Here is a 22,547-nt window from a genome sequence, read left to right as displayed (position 1 = left end):
CAATGCTAAATTCAAACCTAAGACCTCATCCAAACATGGAAGGTGGCATTGCCGCACGGCACCTTGCTATTGACGCTCAATTGTGCTTTGAATCTGGTTTAAATTGTTGGATTTTCACTTTTCTGTCCAGAGCCGCACAGCGCAAGCTTAATTATTAGCTTTCATACTAGTAACTCTCACGCATTGTTGGAACAGAGCTATTGTTTTATAGACCTGAAATTCCTTCAGCTTGGCTTCTTTTTTTTTTCCTGTCACTAGATTGTATACCCTTGTGTGAAACTAAGTAACATTCTGGGAGTTTTCCTCAGTTTTGAACAAAAGTGATAAATTTGTGGGCCGAGCCTTTGATTCTACATAGTTGCATGTTTTGTTTAATTTTGCACTTTTGCAATTGCTCTTCGGTTCCTTCTTGAGTTCTGTTGTTTGTGTCCATACTTCGTTTGTTGTTTTGCAATTGAGTTGAATCAATTTTTTTTGCTGAAGTTTCGATGTTAAATTGTCCGAATACACTTGGAAGTGGATTTTCAGTAAAATTACATCATCATGAGCATTGAGGTATCCATACAATTTAGTCGCCTAGTCTTGGGGTCCGTACAAGGATCACAACATGCAATAACGATTTCGTTAAATTGTAGAAATTAGAGATCTAAAAATCTTTGATCATAAGACACAGTATCTATTCACAGTAGAAGTTAATCAATCTGTACAGTTGTGAGTTTATATTCTTTGGGTTTAGCCTCCTGCTTTACTCTGAGCCAACAGCCGTGAAAGTCTTTTGTATGCCTAACGCACCTTTCTTGGACAACTCAGCTTCCTTGATATACTTCCTTTTCCTTAGTTGCTTGATCTTCCTAAGCCTTTTTGGGTCAACAATTTTCTTTCTTTTTTCCAACTTCTCTTTCCTTCCCTCTAAATCAGCTTCAATGGCTTTAGTTCTCTTATCATCAGGTAATAAAGCCAATCTAGAAAATTTCTTGGGGCTCACTATTCCCAATCTCTCTTTGATCTCCTTGAAAGCCGGAACAAGGCCACGTCTTATGAAGCATCCTTCAACAAGCTGCATAGAATTTAATTCAGGGATGTTTGAGGCATCTTTTAACTCCAGATCCAAGCAAAATGGGGAATCTTTTAACCACATTCTGAGGGAGTGAGCCTTCGCTACAAGGACCCCAGTGCGCGTCTTACAAGGAAGAAAAGGCGACCCCATTTCCCAGAGGCATGCCTTCAATGTATTATTGAGGGAAACCATGTTATATTCAGCCGTTCCTGTTATAAGCACAACTGATTTTGGCGACTCTGGACAACCCTGCAACGAAGCATCCTGCCATAACAAAAATCCAAGATGTAATTAATGGTAAATCTAGCCAACCACGTCAGCGCACAAGCTTTCATAATAAGACCAAACTGAATGAAAAGAATATAGAAAAATAAGTATGTGGCATATCAGCAATCACGAGCGGGTGTCCAACTATAATAGAGTTTGGGTAGTCTTTGAAGTTTGGATATAAAACGACAGCAGACCAGCCTCAGACACACGCAGCCCTTCAAAGATTTTTGTTCTCATTAACAACTTTTTTTCTTGGGTGGGTGAAATAATGAAGATCTATAATCATCTCACATAAAATCTCAATTCTCAATGGAGAATGATCAAATTGAGACTATTATAATTGCATAATTTTTCTCTCCACCAAATGCTTGGTTGATGAATACGCAAAAACCTGGAAAAAAAGAAATAATAAACATAAAATTATGCCTTTGATCAGAAAGTGCAGGGTTTTGTTTGTCAAGAATCAGAGAGAACTAGGTAGGAATCAATTAGTGTGGAATCATTTAATTCATTGACATCTAAAACATTTTCCTCTTATCCTTAAACATTGTCAGAATACTAGACGGGTGACTTTTTACGGTCATGCATATGCCTTAAAACTTAATAGCGCATACTTTGAATGCACAGATTGAATTAGTCTGTGTGTGTCACACGACAGGCTTCAGTAGGAAAAGGAACTTGCCTGCATGTGATCAAGCCATAAAGTAAGACCAACAAGAGCTGAGCCAGCAGATAATTTTCGAAAATCTGCACCCCAATCCTTCTCAGCAACTCTACAGTTAACAGATACATGTATCAAGCAATTTAAAGGGAAACTCTAAAAATTGGTGAGATAAATCGTGTCTAACACTGAAAATTGCTCTTCTAAGACCATAAATCACCATTTGTTTCGCTGACCAGTTAGGCCACCTTTTTAGTCTCACTGTTGTTTTCTTTTGGTTGTTTTCAATTTATCCAGTCACTCAAAAAATATGTCTCAGCAGTTTCTAACTTCAATAGAGGCATAGCACAACTTTTTTTTTTTTTTTTTTTGGTTCACACCAACCTAAAGATATCATGGCGATAGATGCTTCTTTTGATTGCCAGCTGGAAAACCCATGATGCAGTAGCCCGAAGTTCAAATGCCCACAAGAGATCCACCAAAGCATTGACAAAATTAAAGGCTGCATTGTCTTCCAAAGGTTGTATTTTCTCCAAATACTGGTCCACTTCTAAAACTATTGACTCGCATTTTTCTCTCAGAAGCCTACAGATCAAGTAACACACTTTAATGGACATTTATATATACTTACACATGTATGCATATATGTATGTATATAACAGGTGAAGCTTCCAATCACCACAGAGAACTAATGAATACCTGATTGGAAGATCAAACCCGGCAGCCTGGAGTACACTTAAAAGATTAATGGCCCCGTCTGATTCTTGAGACAAGCTTGCAGCTCTGATGAAGCATGTCCATATTCTGTGGTCTGGTTCCAAGCCCACTTCCTTCATCTCCGTGAGCTTTTCAGTCGCAGCTTTAAAATCTCCATGTTTGAGATATGCATCAATAACAGAGCTATAAGGCAGAGTATCTGAAACTAACCCAGTAGTTCTCAAGTTTTCCAGGACTTTTTCGGCTTCATGAGGCTGCCCAGAGCTGCCATAAGAAACCATAAGCAAGTGCATGGTAGCAACTGTGGGCTCTATGCCTGCTTCCTTCATCACGCCTAATAGATTTTCGGCTTTCATGTGATCCCCAGAATTTCTATATATTTTCATCATTAAATGGTAGAAAGAGCGGTCTAGTCTATAACCATTTGATCTAAGCTCTTCAAAAAGTTCCTCTGCTGGTTCTAGTAGCTGTTGCTTGCCAAATGCTGCAATCAAGCTTTTGTATGTGTCCAGCTTAGGTTCCATACCCAATCCTCTCATCTTATGCATCAATGTCGAACCTTCCTCTGGTCTACGATCTCTGCAGTACATTATAATTAAGGTATTGTAAGTTTCCTCATCTGGTTGTAGACCAGAATCTTGGATCTTCCGGTAAACAATAGCCATCTTTTTGAAATCATCAATTCCAGAATACAATTGAAGTATAGAGTTCCAAATTTGAAGATCAGGCTTAAATCCAGCTTCTTCCATCTCACTTAACATGGCTTCTACATCCCTAACACGTTTAGCTTTACACAACAATCTCATCATGATTCTGTAAAGATGCATGGTAGGAAAATAACCTGCAGCTTTCATTCCATGGTATACCTTCTGCACCTCAAATAAGTTTCCTGCCAGAGCAAATGCTTCAAGGATCAACAATATGGAACTCTTACTTATCCTAAACCCCATATCTTGCAGTTCTTGAATAACCAAATAAAGTTCATCCAGCCTCCCATCGACAATCAAAGCTTGTAATAGTCCATTTATGGAATCCACAGTTGGGGTAGGACCATCTCTCATCATTGTATTGAAAATAGCTCTAGCTCGTTCATAACAACCACTTAAGGCATAAGCATGTATCAAGGCATTCCAGATTTTTCTATCCACTGTTGAACATCTTTGCTTCAAACTTCCCACTAAACTTTCTGCCTTTTGCCATAGCTTTAACTTTCCATACGTCTCAATGATATCAATATAAACAGACACATTATCAAGTACGATACCCTTTTTTTCTGCATAATACAGCAAGTGGTGGGCTGTCTCTGGGATTTGCATTCTACAGTAGACAAACACCATGCACTGATACAGACAGATAGACGGCTCTAGGCCATGGAATCTCATGTCAGCAAAAATCTGAGAAGCCACCTCAAAGAGGTCATTCTGCTTGCATTCCAGAATAAGAGACTCGTACATAGTATAACCTCTCCTGAACCAACCAAGGGCCCCATTATTTCTATATTCCTCCAAAGCAGCATCTAACTTTTGAGCCTTGCAAAGTATAATGATAAGTGCCTCAGTTAGCAGTTGACTCGAGTCTGGAGCATGCTCTTTCAGGAACTCGAGCAGTTCACATGCTTCTGAATATCTTGCGGAAGAACTATATTTACTCATAATTGATAATAGAGTCTCATGATCCAATTCATAGCCCTTGCAGATGGCAACTTTCAATTTTTTAGCAGCATGATCGAAACATTCTCCTTTTATAAGAACAGAACAAAGAACTTGTGGATTCATACCACTTCGTTCTTCAAGATCACTTACAATGTCATCAACAACTTCCCACTTGTTTTCCCTCACAAGAACTCGTAACATGGTCTCATAAAGGGTATTATCTGGTGTGAAGCCTTCACGAACCATTTCCTTATACAACATCATTGCCTTTTTTACCTCATTGAACCTCATAAAGATATCCAACATAACTGAATAGGCTAAACGGTCAGCTTTGATCCCTGACTTAACCATGCATTTAAATGTCTCCTCGGCCTCCACTCTCTTTCCAGCCTTGGCATAAGCACATATCAAAGCACTATAAGTATGCAAAGTGGGCTTCACTCCTGCATCCAACATTTCAGACATCACATTTGCAGCTTCCACAATTTTATTTGCCTTTCCAAGTGAATCAATTAAAACAGTATACGTAACAGCATCTGGATTTTGGCCAGATAATTTCATGTCTCTGTAAAGCTGTAGTGCCTGGTCACACTGGCCTTGCTTCCCATACATGTTTATGATAGTATTGTATGTCATCTCATCCTTACCCAACCCAATTTTCACCATTTCTTCACAAAAATCCCTAACCTTCTCTGCATTTCCTTCTCTTGAATAAGCATACAATAAGGAATTATACGTTACTGCATCAGGGAAAAATCCTTTAGATTCCAGTTCTTTAAAGAGATGCTCAGCTTTCCCAGAATGGCCACACCTACCGTATACTGAAATCATAGCATTGTATGTCCACAGATCAGGTTGACACTTGTTTTTCTCCATGTCATTAAAAATCTTGATTGCTTCCTCCAAATTCGACTCTCTTGAGCAAGCACTTATAAGGGTATTATAAGTAATTATGTCTGGTCTAATACCTGATCTCCTAACTTCATCTAAAAGTTGAAGAGCTAAATCAGGCACCATAGCACCAGACTTCATCCTGGCGTTAATCAAAGTATTGAAACTCACCAGGTCTGGTTCGCATCCTCGTTCACGCATTAAATCAAGCAGCTCTTGTACCTTCTTGAATCGACCGTTCCGTGCATAGACACCCATCATTGCATTATATACTTGGACTGTATTTTCCATGTCTAACTCCGCCCGCGTGAATATTTCCACAGCTAACGCTTCTTGATTAGCTTTCCCCAGCACCGACAAGATTGTCGCAAGCATCCTCGCATTCGGCGAGTACCAATGCCGCAAATTCAACCATTCATAGACTTCAAGTGCACGTTGCCAGCTCTTTTGCCCAACCCATTTCACCACAAAGCAAAAATCAGTTGGCGTCATCTGAACCTTCCGATCGTCCAACACATCCGCTACGAAATCCTCGGACTTTAAAGCTAGAATCCTATCTGTCAAATACTGTACTCTCTCCCTCCAATCTTTTGCTCTTATCAGCGCCAATTTATTCATTTTCTTTACCCTCGTCTTGCTACGCCTCCCCAACGTTTCCTGTGATTCATCGTTCACATCACTAGGGGAAACATTATCGAGGTCCTCCTGGGTTTCCTCTTTGGCCTCAGAAAACCCTGCATTCTCAACGGATGAAGAAACTTCCCTGTCTTCCACATGCGTATGTGTAGATGGGTACATCTCTGAGAGCTTCAAGTGGGGCCATCTGATTGAAGGGGAGGCTCTGCTATATGTGAACTTCTGCGCAGTGGCACTCTTGCGATTCTCATTATCACTGTGGTTGAGTTCTTCAGAGCTATTGCTGGTGGCATCAATGGAAGGCGAAGCTGTAGAGGTTGAAGAGCAAGGCAAAGGAAGAACAGTGTTTCGTGGTATCTTGGAACAAGTTGAAGAAGAAGACTTCGAATTGGGATCGGTTCGCTGAACTGAGGAAATCGGTGCGAAGGGCAATACCCGTGAACCCAACATGGTCGTTTGGCGGAGGTAACATTAGAAGATGATACTCCTCCGGTCCTAATTATAAGACCCAATTGACTTATTTGAGGAAATTAAGGAAGTAAGTTAAGTTGGTTATTTATAATAAATAAGTATTGTCATTCCTAAAATATCCTTGCTAATTAAGTATATTGGCTAAAACTATCATTATTAGAAGGATTATCTTGGAAAAAAAATACATAAATATAAGAGACAAAATGGATTGGGTTTTATAATTAGGACCAAATAAAAAGTCAAATTGGGTCTTATAATAAGGACCGGAGGAGTATATTTTATCCGCAGAAGATTATTTTTTATGGAGCGATGGAAAAAATATAGGAAAAATTCTAAAAAAAGTCCTTGCAATATAAGAAATTTCAGATTGGATCCTGAAATTTCAAAAATAACTGAAAGGGTCAGTGACCCAATTTGTCATTTGTAAAATCAAGAAGAATTGACAATTTTACCTTCATTTGTATTCATTCACTACAATGATTTAAAGAATCACTATAAGAGTTTAGGCGTTACTTATATTCGTGTATCAAATAACTACTCATTTTTTCATAGTTAGGTGTCTTGTTATTAACTACAACTAATTTTGTAATCACTAAAACAATGTAAGCATTACCTAGATTTGTGTAGAGAATAATTACTCACTTTTTCATAGTCAGGTACCTTATTATTAACTACAATTAATCTTGTAATCACTAGAACAGTGTAAGTATTACCTAGATTTGTTTAAAGAATAACTACTCACTTTTGCTTAGCCAGAGGCAAAATTGTCAATTTGTCTTAATTTCACAAATGACAGATTGGGTCACTGACCTTTTCTGTCATTTTCAAAATTCCAAGACCCAATCTGAAATTTCCTATATTCCAAGGACCTTTTTTGAAATTTTTCTAAAAATATACTGCCTCATTTCAGATATCGTTTGATTTATATTTGGATTCTAAATATAAAATTCTAATTTATTTTTTTCTAATATTTATATATTTTTTAAAATAATTCTTCTAATAATAGTAATTTTAACCAATACATTTGATTAACAAAAATATTTTAGAAAAGAAAATACCTATTTATTACAAATAACTAATTTAACTTATTTATTTATTCTTCTCAAATTAGTCAACTAACTCTTATAGTAAAGACAGGAGGTAATATTAAATTTGAATTTTACTTTATATTTATCATCACACAGGTATGTTTCTCCTGTAAATATCATACTACTTACTTTTACTATTTAATATAAGAATTAGTTGACTAATTTGAATAGATTAAGAAAATTAGTTATTTTAATTATTTATAATAAATATATGTTGTTTTTTCTAAAATATTATTATTAATCAAATATATTGGTTAGAGCCATTATTATTACGACTAACTTAAATAAAATGAATAAATATAAGAGATAAAATAAATTAAAATTTTATATTTAGAATTAAAATAAAAGTTAAATGAATTCTTATATTAAAGATTGAAGATAGTATTTAGAATTTAAAATGAGATTATATTAGATTTCCAACCATGACAGTTTGGCAATATATAAATATAAATAAATAAATAAAAATAGAACTAAAATAAATTATATGTGTGTGTGTATTTTTTTTTTTTGAAAAAACTATTAGGGAATCTCATGTAACCGTTAATTTTATCAAGAAATGGCGTGTGGAGATTTCCTTGGAGCAAAGGATTAGGAATCATATTGATGACCATGGAAAATCCTTAGTTGGTGCAATTTGTCGGGGCATTTGGAAGGGGAGATGTGATTACGTTTTCAATGACATTTGAGTGGATCCCATGAGAGTCATAACAGATGGATCTTTCACGAGGCAAAATGAAGAGCCAGGCATAGGAGTCATCTGTAGAGACAGTCATGGTGCTTACTTGGGAGGAATTAGGAGGAAAGTTAATGATAATCAGTCTATTTGAATTCACGGTCTAAACTACTTATAAGCAGCTTATTGCAAATAAACACATTTAAACAATTTACGCTTTGTTTGGATAATCTTTATATCCACTTGATTTATGAGCTAAAAGCTCATTTCAATTACACGATTTTAAAAGTTATTTCGTCCTACTTATTGCTTTTCAAATTGTGCTTAATAGGGGGTTGGTAAGACTGTCTCTCTGCCTTCGATGTTGAAGTCCAGTCACTGTTCACCCTAATCTGTTTTTTTTTTTCCCACCTATATTCCTTGCTTTCTCTCCCCTCTAAGATTCTTTGGGAGTGTTTGGATGCCCTTAAAATCACTTTTCAGAAACACTTTTCTGCAAATCGAGGCAATCTTCTCCACATATTTACTTCGTATACTGTAAAAGCATTTCTGAAATCATGGTTTTGATCTTATCTTCCTCACTTTACATTGTTTCCCAATCCTTCCCATCTTCATTTTCAGTTTTGTAGGCATGTTTTTGGGGAGTTTGATCAAGTATGTTTCATTTAATTTTTCAAAATTATGTTTCACTTTATATTTAGAAAAAAATTTATAATATTTCTAACTTTTTAAAATATATTTCAGTCATTAAATTTCACTCCTTCCTATTAAAATAATTTAAATTCATCATATTATGTAAATTTATTTTTTGTCATTTTTCACTATTTAATACCCATTTTGGTTTTTTTCCAAACTAAACTCATTTATTTAATCATAATCTAAACTACTTTTATTTTTACAAACTAACTTTTACAAAATTCAATCCAAATATAAATAGCATTAACCAATTTCACTTTTTCAAAAATCAAATTAAAAATAATTTTTTTTTAACTACCAATCCAAACAGACCCATTACTGCTTTTCAATCCAAATGCATTGCTTTTAAATTTGCTCTACTTATTTGTGACAAATTTTCAGATCATAAAATTATTATTGAAATGGATTGTGAGAAACTTTTTATATTAATTCAAAATAGATCTCTAGATAAAGTAGAGTGACAAAGTATTTCGTTTCTGTCAAAATCCTTCAACTGATTAATCTGAAACTAGACATTTGTTTTTTCTTGGTTGCTAGGCAAGGAAAATCTAGCAGCTATTGGCAAGAGAGGGATGGCATCCTATGGATTGGTCATGACTGTACCATCTAATCTTCAAAAGTATTTTAGATAATGATTCAGTTGGTGGAAGGAGAAGGAACCATGGCTGCTCGTGGCTTGCAAGACTCTTCCGAAATTGGATGACTTAGTTGTTTCTTTTTCGTTTAATTTTGGACTTGGTTTTTCTTTAATTGTTCTTTAGTCCTTTAGACTAATTGTACCCTTTATTTTGTTTTTAATAAAATATCCTTTTGTTGTTAAAAAAATACTGTTAATATTATTTAACAAAAAATAAAGTGAATCTTCAAATAATGCAGGATGCCTCACAGGATGTCATATGTGATTTAATGATCCAACATGTCAATTTCAGTTAAAAAGATAACAATAAATCAATGACAAGAGATTCATAATTTTTTTTAAAAAAATTATGGATGTGAAATTTAAACTTTCAAATGTGAAGGGTTATATATAGTTGACCTAAAATTTATAAGAGTACTGTATAATTTACCCTATAAAATATTAGTAGCATGGATTCTTCTACCATATATAATGTGGGTGTGTCAAAAAGAACAAGTCTCATTTTGTTCAAGAGTATGGGAGCACAAGGGTATAAATATTAATTTGTGTTCTTGCGTTAGTGAATGGGCTTAAAAAAGAAGGAGGATCTCATGAGCATGACCATGAGCCACTGGAGGCAAACGCAATGGAAATCTGGTGATCCTCCCGCACGAATTAGAGCCGGACAAGGCACCTTTTTAATTAGAGATTTAATCTGAAATTAATTTGTAATAATTTTAAAGCTTACCTGGAAGTAGAGGTAGGAATACAAAGCAACTCTGCAGAGCTGGTAGGCTTCAAAGGGTTGACCTTACAGGGTCAAAATTTTAAAAATACCTCCAATTTGCTAGGTCCAACCCTTAAACTCATAGGCTTAGAGCCAGCCTACAGGCTTTCAGCCCGTTTAAGGAAAAAAATGCTATTTTTCATATTTCTCACATTTTTTATAAAAAAATGAAAATAAACCAATGAAATTATTAATAAAAGACATAAATATGAATAAAATTAAGTTACAGATACAAAATATCATCATATATAAATATTCATCAACATCCAAGAACATCTACATTCATTAACAAGATAACAACATCAAAAGTTTCATCTATAGTGCAAATATGCAATAAACAAACACTATCATTAATTTTTTGAAACTTCATAATCACTATAATCAATTACTCTTCTTCATAAGTATGCTTTTCTTTCATAACAACAATATCAAGTTTTCCTTCTTTATAGGAATTTCACTTTTAAATTTTGCAGTGTAGCTATTATTTTGCTTTAGTTTGAGAAATATTGTTGTTGAAACTGATAAATTTCTAATTAAAATCATAAAATCACAAGTTATGTAAGTATAAAAATACTCTCTTATCACATATATATAGTTTAAAAATATCAACACATAATATAAATCAAATCATTATAGTAGTCTAAATTAGCCCATTTTTTAAAAATTTAATTAGACAAATTATTTTCTAAAACTAAATAAATCAAACCATTCTGTTAAATTTAATTTTAAAATGATAATAATAACTAAATATTTGGAAATCTTATTAACAATGTAAAAAATTAATAATATTAAAATTACACAAAAATTTTTTTAAAAAACAAAAAAAAATTATAAATGGCCTAAACGGGCCGACCCGTTTAAGCCCTGGGCCCTATAAAACGAGTCCTACAGAGCCTATTTCTCATTTTAAGAAAAAAAATTTCTAGCCTAACCCTCGTAATTTTAAGACTTAAACGGGGCGGCTCGATAGACTTGGACCGTTTTCCCGACTCTACCTAAAAGCATTGTTTATTACATTTGATTTTTTTTTTGAAATCCTTAAAAATGTAAAGACTTCAATGCTACCTGAACGGATTATCCTTTAATTGCAGTAACGGATTTTGTCTTAAACTGATATTAATGTGTCTTAATTACGTAGCGTTTAGAAAATGTTCAGAAACCACTAAATTAAGCACCTTCCTAGCTGCAACGTTCGAAACGGTGATATTAATGTTATTAATCTGCGTTCAATGGTGTAGTGGGTTGAGGCCTATATAAGATACTTCGAGACAAAGGCTTAAGCATCCGCACTTGAGCTTTTGTGTATACCTTCTTCCTCCTTTGAAATTTATGTTGCCTAGCTGGGTTTACCTTTTACCTTCTGCTATTCTGTTTATCCTATTCTTACAGGAGGAGTTCATTTAATTTTGGGGAGTGCTGCTTTCTTATCTATCGATGATTATAGAATAACTCTTAAGGACAGCATTCATGGAACTTGACTCGGATTAATCATTTTCTGTAGGTGCTATTGCCAACATATTTCTCTTTTAAAAATATTAGTGGAAGGCATGGCAAAAGGAGAGTTTTGTATAATTTACCATGACCATCTTCTCATCACAGGGAATGATAGTTGACAACTGTTAAATTTTACTCCATTTCTACGTAGTAAGCAAATCCATCTCTCACCATAAATTCAATATTACTCCTATGATATATGATATATAATTTTCTAAAAATTGATTTCATCCAAAATATAAATTTAGTTTGGTAATATTTATAGCATTAAATATTATTCTCCTATTTTACCCTTCTATACAATTAAAGTTTATAAGTAATTAATTTAGGCTAAATTATACTTTTGGCCTTATAAATTTACATGAAGTTTTAGTTTAGTTTCTTAAATATAAAAAGTGTCTTTTAATCCTTTAATTTTAATACTGTTACTGTTACTTACAGAAAATGCTAACTTAGCAAATTGAAGTACTAACCATGCAACTTGGCAAATTTTGGTGGCAACTTGTATGAAAAGGAATTAATTTCCACTCTTTACAGTGATTTGAATTATAATACCCATTATTGTAGTCAGATTTATATCGCCCAAATGCACTTTTAATAATTTAGATTTGAAATTTTCAGTTAATAATTTTTAAATAAAAATTCATTTTTTAAAAAAATTAATATTGCAGATTATCTTTATTTTACAATTATTTTTTTAAAAAATTTTTAACGTGTACAATATATAAATTAAAAATGATCTTTTCATTGTCAATTTTTCAAGATATTATTTTTTTTATGTAAAAACCATCATTTAAAAATGTCAAATCTAAATAATTAAAACTATATTTTGAATGGTAGAGATCTCAAAGCAACCACTATTCAAGTAAAAAGGATAGTGCCAATGGAAATGATTATGATAAGGATAACTATGGATTTATTATCGTTACGAATGGTCCATAAAAAGCGAAGCAAGAGCCACTCGTACATAATGCTGTTCATGAGTAGCAGCTATATATACTGCAACCTCCTCAGCAAGCATATAACACCCAAAGCAACCAAAGCACACCACACCACACCACACCACACCACACCACGCCACACCACTCCAGTTTAGTTACTAGCACCTTATTTATATAAATATATATATATATATATGTGTGTGTGTGTGTGTGTGTGTGTGTGTTTAAAGGAGGAGTAGTAGTATCAAAGCTTAAGCAAAGTGGTGTGGCTTCTCCAAGTCCTCCAGGCTAGTTGGGCGGAACCAGGCCTTCTCCTCCAGCACGGAGGCTGCACCGGCATTGGCGGTGGTCGACGATTGGTGGAAGTTGTTGCTTCCGGTGGCAGAGGAAGCAGTAGGAGTAGGAGAGATATTGTCGGTTGGAGGCCCAAATACCCCAGTTTGTGGGTGTGGAGCCCAATATTTGTCGGAATGGGCTGCTTGGATTACATCGTCCGGAACTACAGTTGGACGAACTTGATCATCAAAATTTTTCTCGTACAGTGTACTGTAGGCCGCCCTCCTGCATCAGTTCGTTTAAAAATTTAGAATTTTATTATATGAATTCATTTAAAATTTAAAATTCAGAATTTTTAAAATATAATACTCCTCTGGTCCTAAATATAAGACCCATTTTATAGTATGTACACTATAAAATAGATCTTATATTTGGGACTCAAGGGAATAGTATATCTTTTGAGGAAAAAAAAATATTGTTAATATATCTCATGAGAACTCTGATAAACTTAGATATAAAAAGTTCAGCTCAGGAAAAAAGAAGATATAAAAAGACAAGTAAAATCTGAAAAATCAGTTGAATTTTGAGTATTCTAACATTGTAATCCTTGCATGTAATTCATCCAAAGGCAATGGATTGTCCATAAGATCACGTGACAAACACATGTCAGATGGGGTTAAAAACTTAAAAGCAGGAGGCTAACCCAGTCAGACGGTGTTGATCAAGTTGGATTAGGTTGGGTTGAAGTAGGTTATGCTAAACAATTGAGTTTTATCAGTAGGGATAAGAACTAGTAAGAAAGGTATTTATATTTAGTATATAATAATGTTTCAAGCAAGATTACTTTCAATATAAGGATACTCATACTTAACCCAAAAAAAATATATATATCAAGGACTTGTTTGATTTCTTGTTTTGAAAAGAATTTTTTGTTTTTAAAAACAAAAAAATAAAAAAACCTATTTGGCAATTTTTTTTTAATTGATTATTTTCAAAAACAAAAAAACAATAATATGTTTTTAAAAACTGGAAAACCAAAACAAGTTTTGAAAAAAATTGAAAAAATTTTCTTCTCGATAATAACTACTACTTGTCAAAGTGTAATTTTTTATATTTTTTTTTCAAATTACTCTTCATAATCACTATAATCAATTACTCTTTTTCATAAGTATGATTTTTTAAAAATTATTTTCCAAACAAATTTTTTTGTTCTTTGTTTTCAAAACTTGTTCTTAAAAACAATTTTATAAAATTGTTTTGAGAATAAGAAAACCAAAAAAAAAAAACAAACAAACCCCAAGCTCTTGCACAACCCTATATCGATGTTTAGAATATTAGAAGGTATTTCCCATGCCTTCTTTGGTCTTTTCACGTCACACTAATAATGTGATATGCCCAACAAGCAGGCTGGTGAAGGGGCCTGATAGCACATGCGTTTTCCCATCTTACCTGCCCCACGCGCCTTCCTTCAAAAATAATTTATAATTCCTAATTGGGTATTTAAACAAACAAATCAAATCAATATACTCTATTAAATTCATCAGGCACTGCTCAAAGAAATAATTAAAATTATTAGCCACTACCTTAAAGAGATCTTCATTGAATCTACTCTATTGTTCTTATCTTCAAGGTCAGCTTATACACAAAAAAAAATAACATCATGATTGCAAATTCTGACTACTAAAAATTTTGAAAACACGTATATAAAATCTGGGCAATCCGGATTCTGTTGTAATGGGAAACAAAGCAGCATCATTGTGCTGCTGTTTCTATAGCAAGATGCGTGTCCAGTAATAATACCTCGTGCAATAGTGCAAGATATACAAGTTATTCAGAAGATTGATTATGAAATGGGCCTTGTTTCCACATTTGCATAGATTTAAAATATTAGTGCCTCAAATAGAATTTTCTCTAATAAAAAGATACCTATATGTTATTAAAAAATAAAAAATAAAAATTCAGGCAAAATTAAAACCACAGGTATGCGGTAACAGCTACTCATTAGAATGCGCTTTAAATATTAGAATGCATTTTCCATGCCTACATTGTCGTCATGTGTGAAGTGATAGCCAGCCAATAACAATTCGAGAAGGATCTTAGAGAGAAGATAAAGTGGGTCCTCTCTCTCTCTATATATGTTTATGTTCTTCCTTCAGGCCTTTGCTTTATCTTCTTATCACTGGAAAATGTTTTCAAGTTTAGATTTTACTGTCCAGGCAATTGCCATCTTAATTCTGATCATCATCTATAGCTACCCCACATGCTTTCTTCAAAAAGTAATTGATAATCCTAAATCCTCAAACAGGATATAATTATAAATTAAAGAAACAAATAGAGTAGTTAATACACTTATTGGGCATTAACTAAGGCGAATCTTAATTGAATCAACCCTACACAATTTAAGTTTAACGTCAATTTATAAAAATTGATACGCCGTGAAAGATTGATTTGGTCCCCAGAATCATTATCCCTCACAGAATCTGTATTTATAAGAATGACACGTGTCTTTTTACCCCCGAAAATATCACTGCACGTCATTACTAGAGGCAGGGAAAACAGGCACCATGCATTGAATAGAAAATCAGAGTCAAATTTGAGCGTCTGAAGTAAGTGAAAAGGTCAAGTTAATGACAAAATATATGGCACTGCTTTGAATACAAGAAAGCCTGAAAATGACGGCATTTTGTGGAAAAAATATCACGGTGATAAGAATAATGAATAGTTATATATATAAACTGCTACACATTAAAAGAAGGATCATATATTATCTTTAATCTCCTTAATAATTGAGGAAAAAGAATAATGAAATCTCATGAGCCAACAAAAGTGGGCAGTGAGGTCACAGGTCACACTGATTGACACAAACTGTATCATGGTGTCGTTTGGTAACGTGAAAAAATTATAGTACATAAAAATTCTTAACTATAAGAACAAAAAAAAAATCAAATAATATTTATTATTAGGAATTAAAACTTTATGTAACAGATGGATTTTTTTTTTTTAAAAAAAGGAAAGACAAAACGTTATTTTCCATTATGCTTTTGATTTACATAATGGAAGGTGGCTGTACTCACCAAATAGACAACAATTCTTGATGTAATGAACACACTAACTCAAAGAAAAATAATTTCCTTTGGGTCTTTATTTTTTAAAAAGGGTTTTTGCTGATTTCAAAATGTGTGTGTGTGTGTGGAATTTTAAATTTAAATGAATCTTACACATTATATTTATTTTCTAAAATTAACAGAAAATTGAAAGGATAAAAAAAATTTGCAAGTCATATCAAGTATGGGAAATGGCTGGCCTAAAGATAAAGCATGAGAAGTGGGGTGGGAGCTCATTCAGCGATTAAAAGAATACAAAGAAAGGCAGAAAGAAAAAGAGGAGCAGCAAGTGGATAAGATAAGAAAAGAATAATTTCCCAATTCGTATACTCGACAGTACAAGGAATAAGCCCACATATACAAGAGGTTGCTTCATGCCAAAAAGGACAAATAGCTCCATAATTAAGGAACAAGATTCCAGAAAAAAGATTTTGTTCATTGCTCTACTTCGTTGATTTAATTTTTCACGGGAATAAAAATCAACAAAAAGTCAAGGGATAAAATTGTTCAAGATACTAGAAAATGACTGTGATTTTTTATAATAACAAACCTATACAACCAAAACATATAATAAAATTAGCAAGAGAAGTTTATAATGAAAATCAAGAAAAACTTGTTGCAAGTTGATTTTATTATGAACTATATTCTATCTCGAATAATAAAACTTTTGTGTAGAATTAGTATTTTTCGAAGAAACATTGTTTATCACAAATTTATTTTCTTGTAGTGAAATGAAATCAATGCAGCAAGAAGGAAAAAGTAATCACCACATCCCCAGAGTAAAACTGCTGGAATTTAAGAATACATTTTCATAATCAGAGATAATACAGAGAACAGAAAAACTCACTATGTGCCCCACATTACCACATCATCAAAAACATCAATAAACCGAAACGAGCAATCTGATGAGAGTATATTCTCGGCAAACAATCACGAAAACAGCCATAAGAACAAGCTAAAATTAATCATCTGCTCACGCATGATAGACCCAAACCAAGCGGATAGAGCTACGAGGATCAGAAAATCTGTTTGTATGTAATTGGAGCCACTACGAGGTTAAAATCTACTTGAAAAGGAATGAGTTGAAAGCCCTTCTAGACCAAAGTTTTTTCTGTACATAAACGGATTAGTTAAGCATGCCCAAAATTTCCCAGGGTTATCTGTGCAAACCTTTGGCGTTGCACGAGCCAATCAACCAGAACTAGATTTGGATGTAGGAGAGCACACATAAATTCGTGTACACCACTTAAAATCACTAGAAATAAGCAAAATAAAGTGGAAAAAATAGCGAAAGTAACAAGAATTCTGCTCGCAGGAAAACAACTGAAAACAACCAACAAGCTTAAAGTATCCGCTCCAAATGGACCAATCCAAGAAGTAGCTTCTAATGTGTTCTACAGAATATCATCAAAAACGACCAAAGCAAACTGAAAAAGAGCAACCTAATAACAAGTATTTTCCCAGTAAATTAATCAGACAAAGCACACGGGAATAATAATCTTAAGCAATAGCCAGACGAAGTACTTTCTCACGCGCTCTACATAATAATATCACCAAAAATAGGCAGAACAGGCTGAAAACATTTCGAAAATCCAATAAGAACCATTCTCCGATTAAACAATACAATCAAAACAACCAGAGAAGCTCATCCAACCAAATCTTACTCCAAATGCAGGAGTCGGAGAGAGAACTACATACCTGACAGCGAGAGCAGAGGCAGAGGGAGGAAGGTCGCGAGTTGCGAGAGGCGAGTTGTGAGTCCAGATCTGGTTGGCGACTCGTTTCCCCAAGCTGGTGATGCCTCGGCTCTTGGAATTGGCGGCCATACAATGATGATGGAGTTGGGTCCGAAGACGTAATAGAGAGAGAAAGGGATGGAAGGCAAAACACAGAGGGAGAAAGAGTGTGTTGCTTGGCGTGAATGTGATGGGGAAGATGGATAATTTATAGATCCAAGCAAGGAGGGAAAAGGAAGATAACAATTTTTGAGTGCGCGCGCCACAGTGTGATGACTCCTATCTGTTTGTTGGTTCTTTTGTTACCTAACACGTACCGTGACGTTCATATCTAACTCTTTTTTTTATTTCTTCGCCTTCGTTTCAGGATTTTCGTTTGATACAACGCCTCCAAACAAGCACTACCTAAATGCGTTGCGGATTGAAATTTCTTTCCCAAAATACCCCCAGTTTGCTTGTTTTTTTAGGAGTATTTCATTTAAAAAGTTGAGGGGGAAAAACCACTACAAATTTTACTGTAGAGAAGGAACTTGCCAAACTTTTAAATGTACTACTCCTCCATAACATTTTGTGCATATAAAATATCAAGGGAAAATTGTAATTAGATCCCACTTAAAGGAATTAAATACAAAAAAGTCTTTTGAAATCATGAAATTATTCTGAAGTTCTAAAAAACTTTATTGCAATAAATTTTATTTATTTAATTATCAAATTTTTTTTTAAAGTTTGCATTGACAACTTAAAGTATAAGGATTGACAACTATCACGACAGGTATTGACAACTTAAGGTGCCGTGATAGTTGTCAATCATTGCATTTTAAGTTGTCAACAACAATTCTTTCAATTGATTATGCAAATTTAAAAAAATAATTAGAGCAATTTGGTAATTAAACAAATAAAATTTATTGGCAAAAAGTCTCTTGAAACTTCAAAATAATTTCATGATTTCAAGGGATCTTTTTGTATTTAATTTCTTTAGATGGGACCTAGTTGTAATCTTTCCAAATATCAATTTGGTTTCTTTTTTAAGAATATTTTAAAATTGAGAAAAAGCCTCCAACTGAATATTTTATAGTTAAGGTTCAGCTCAAACACAATATATTTTAATGTTAAGGTGTTTCTAATTTTCTGAGATATGTTTTTCCAGTGATACAATATCTTAAAATATTTGGTGCTCACACAACATTTTAAAATATTTTATAGCGTTGAATCAATTTAAGCTTAAACTTTTTTATACTAGTTATTCTAATTATAAAAATTTATTATAATTAATAAGTTTTAACCCAGTCTAGTACAGTAGTCCTTTAAGATTGAGGTATTATATACTATTTCTGATTTTTAATATAAAACCCAATTGATTAATTTGCAAAGATTAAAAAAGCTAAATATATAATTTAATTATGGAATATATTACGTAATATTTGTTGTTCACAAATAATTATATTTATAATCAAATAATATCATCAATGATCAAAATGATTGAATTGAAATCAATTTTAATTTATTAGCAAATACCAAAATGCTGTTCACATAATTTTAATAAAAAAAGACTTCATCCCCCTGCTCTAATCGCCAGGGCTAGAGCCAAGGCGACCATCGTCCGCAGGCTTACTGTCACTAGCAGAATTCCCAATTATGTTTCAAAAATTTATTAGGAAAAGAGAGAATTACAATCAGGTCTTATAAAAGAAAAAAATAACAAAACAGTTCTAAATATTGTTATTCTCTACATGGTATTAAAAATCGAACCGAACCGGCCGGTTCAGACTGGAAACCGGTGAACCGGCTAAGAAACCAGTCCAGTTGAGGCTGTGAACTGGGTTCACAATGACCTAGTGTGACCTGGAATGAACTAGGGTGACCTAGTAATGATCCAGGTAACCTGTCCACTTTAATGGGTTAACCGCAAGTCCCTTTTTTTTTAAAAAAATATATATTATTTTGATGATTTTTTTAAAAAAACTGTTAATTAGGACTTAGTGATTGAATACTTATGGGAAGGAATATTTTGTTATCATTATCTATTTTGATATTTTATTAGGATGAATATTTAGTGATTTTAGTAGTATGATATTATAATAAATTGTAAGGATGTGATTATTTTACTGGTGATTTAAGATATTAAATTGATATCTAGTTCTTAGTGAAAATTTAATTATTTTTTATTTTTTTATTTCTCACCGGTTTGACTTCGGTCTGATCTACTGACTCTGACTCATTGCCTTAACCTGATCAATTGCCGGTCTGGATTTCAATACCTTGATTCTCCACTATAGGACTTATCATTACATGCTGCTCAAGTTTATTAGAACCTTTTAGTAATTATTTTTTTGTGAGACTTGATTGTAATTCTTCCTAGAAAAAATGATAAAAAAAACTAAAAATACTAAATGCTTAATAAAGAATGTCAATAAAAATTTATTCACTAAGTAAAGTATTACTACTTCCGGTCCTAATTATAAGAGCTAGTTGACTAATTTGAAAAGATTAAGGAAAGATGTTAAGTTAGTTATTTGTAATAAATAGATGTTGTCTTTCGTAAAATATATTTGTTAATCAAATGTATTGGCTAGAACTATTATTGTTAGAAGGACTACCTTGGAAAAAAAATATAAATATGAGAGAGAAAGTAGATTGAAGTCTTATATTTAAAACCAAAATAAAAGTCAAACAAGGTCTTATATGAATGACCAGAGATAGTATTATTAAACCTGATTTAAGATTTAATAATTTTTAATCTTTCTTATTGTTATTTTCCTAGTTTATTACCCTTCAGAGTTAAATAATTAATTTGAAAAGATTAAAAAATTAATTAAATTGATTACTTTTAATAAATATATGCTGATTTTCCTACACTATACTCTCTAATTTTGTGCATGAGAATTAAATTTTGGTGAGAACCTCCTACAATTAATAAAAATATTTTAGACTAAAACTATGAATTTGAAAGATAAAATAGATTGACTTGTTATATTTAGGACTAAATTTTACTGTTTAACTAATTTTTATATTAAAAATTGAGGTAATATTCACAAGATGAAGGATAAACTTTTGGGAAGATTGGGAAATTCGCATTTAAAAATTTAACTGGGAAATAGTTTCTGGAAAAAGACAAAGCAATGAGGTGTGATGGCCAAAAAAATCAGAGAAACTTTTGAAGCTTAATAAATGAAAACGAGGGTTAGGAAAAAGCAAAAAAAAAAAAAAAAGAACCACTTGGCACGTACAAGTTTTTGTCACAAGACGTTTTTAAATAACATGCATCAATACGATTGATCAGTTGCTAAAAAATTAACTCATAACTCAAAATATATGTAAGATTGTGAGTTCGAATTCTGCTACTATATAAAAATCCTATTTATGAATGATTTGTAAATATTTCATAAGTGTTTTCACGAGTTCTCTTAGTTGATTTTAAGAGCAATTTTTATGCTATAGTCAAATGTCAGAACCATTTGACCTTGAATTGTAAATATTTGTGAATGGTATCACAACTCTTGATTTAATGAAGGGCATAGTTAGACCAACACGCGTCCCATTGTTTCTAATAATTTGAATCAAAACATCCCTACGAAAACTTCTTTATAGTATTCAAGACGACATGCAGTTTCAAGGTTTTATTTATTTGTCATTCATGCGATTTGAATATGCTTGTTATAATTAGGATTGTTGGTTCAAATTGTAGCCCTATTGAGCTTAAATAAGATTGCCCTCTTCTCCCCCCCCCCCCAAAATATTATTACCACATAATCTTCACTTAAAAATATATATACCTCTTAGTCAACCTAATTTTTTAGTATTTCTTGTTTGCCACCTTTCATTAATAGAAATGATTCATGCGCACACCATATAAAATTGGGTTAAAATATATCCAACACTCCAGAATATTTTCTTAGTACATCTAGCATTTTAAAATATTTTATAATACATTTAACGTCTTAAAATATTTTTTTTAAAATACGTCTAGGGTCTTAAAGCATTTTTTATACATTGAGCACCATAAAATATTTTTTGAGGCATCCAACATCAAGACAAAAATATTTTTTAAAAGTGCTAGACGCTCTTGAAAAATACTTTAGGATGCTGGATGCGCTCAAAAAAATATTTTGAAATGTTAGATACACTTTAACGCTATAATATTAGAACTATATATCACTATTCTTCACTTTACTCTAATAGGACATGAATATAAATTATTTACCATATTTATTAAAAAAGGTAGATGAATGGTATATTTCTTCTAATATTTTTTAAGAAGTTTAAATATTCCGTAGAACGCATGAAAAATGTTTCTAGTTACGTCACACACACGCACACGTCTAATATAAATATTTAGACCCCAAATACCCTCTCCTCCGTTCCCAGTTATTTCAGACCCTCGGATTTATTATTTGAAATATGAAAATAAAACAAGTAAATCAATTTCAATGCAAAGCATGCTTTTTCAACCAAAAAAAATGCCAAACAAGCTGTTTTTTATTTTTTAAAAAAAGTAAGTTGAGCACAAAGATATGCATGATGTAATTAGGACTTTGCTTTTTTACATAATCCATCAATCTAAAAATAAATACTACCTCTGATTCTTAATATAAGACCTTATTTGACTTTTGTTTTAGTTCTAAATAAAAGATCCCAATCTATTTTGTTTTTCATATTTATTTATTTATTTTTAAAATAGTTCTTCTAATAATAGTAATTCTAGCTAAGAAACTTAATTAGTAAAGATATGTTAGGAAAGACAATATTTATTTATTACAAATAACTAAATTAACTTATTTCTT

The 22,547-nt window shown here is 32.7% G+C and overlaps 2 protein-coding genes across 2 annotated transcripts; both read right to left on the bottom strand.

Moving 5' to 3' along the window:
• Nucleotides 1-505: 505 nt before the first annotated feature.
• On the bottom strand, nucleotides 506-6,334 carry LOC114747504 (pentatricopeptide repeat-containing protein At3g18110, chloroplastic). The gene is made up of 4 exons (XM_028935847.1): nucleotides 2,688-6,334; nucleotides 2,373-2,573; nucleotides 2,010-2,100; nucleotides 506-1,321 (listed from the first exon to the last, which is right to left on the bottom strand). The coding sequence occupies exons 1-4, from the start codon at nucleotides 6,332-6,334 to the stop codon at nucleotides 746-748; spliced, it is 4,515 nt and encodes a 1,504-aa protein (XP_028791680.1). The 3' UTR covers nucleotides 506-745.
• A 6,265-nt stretch (nucleotides 6,335-12,599) lies between these two features.
• LOC114747553 (late embryogenesis abundant protein At5g17165-like) lies at nucleotides 12,600-18,004 on the bottom strand. The gene is made up of 3 exons (XM_028935911.1): nucleotides 17,729-18,004; nucleotides 12,872-13,211; nucleotides 12,600-12,831 (listed from the first exon to the last, which is right to left on the bottom strand). The coding sequence occupies exons 1-2, from the start codon at nucleotides 17,854-17,856 to the stop codon at nucleotides 12,902-12,904; spliced, it is 438 nt and encodes a 145-aa protein (XP_028791744.1). The 5' UTR covers nucleotides 17,857-18,004; the 3' UTR covers nucleotides 12,600-12,831; nucleotides 12,872-12,901.
• Between the last annotated feature and the right edge of the window lie 4,543 nt (nucleotides 18,005-22,547).

The sequence above is a fragment of the Neltuma alba genome, unplaced genomic scaffold, assembly GCF_004799145.2.
Source record: "Neltuma alba isolate B1F8T4 unplaced genomic scaffold, ASM479914v2 tig00000881_pilon, whole genome shotgun sequence".
NCBI classification, from domain to species: Eukaryota; Viridiplantae; Streptophyta; class Magnoliopsida; order Fabales; family Fabaceae; genus Neltuma; species Neltuma alba.
Note: the sequence above shows the minus strand (reverse complement) of the source record. Positions and strands in the feature narration are given on the sequence as shown.

Bases quoted from the DNA above. Each gene is read 5' to 3' on its own strand.
- LOC114747504 (XM_028935847.1), bottom strand. From the start codon at position 6,334: ATGTTGGGTTCACGGGTATTGCCCTTCGCACCGATTTCCTCAGTTCAG. The intron at 2,101-2,372 runs GTTGGTGTGAAC...TGTTAACTGTAG, and splicing joins TATCGCCATGATATCTTTAG to AGTTGCTGAGAAGGATTGGG. The intron at 1,322-2,009 runs GCAAGTTCCTTT...TTGTTATGGCAG, and splicing joins TATGGCTTGATCACATGCAG to GATGCTTCGTTGCAGGGTTG.
- LOC114747553 (XM_028935911.1), bottom strand. From the start codon at position 17,856: ATGGCCGCCAATTCCAAGAGCCGAGGCATCACCAGCTTGGGGAAACGA. The intron at 13,212-17,728 runs GTATGTAGTTCT...GAACTGATGCAG, and splicing joins GCCTCTGCTCTCGCTGTCAG to GAGGGCGGCCTACAGTACAC.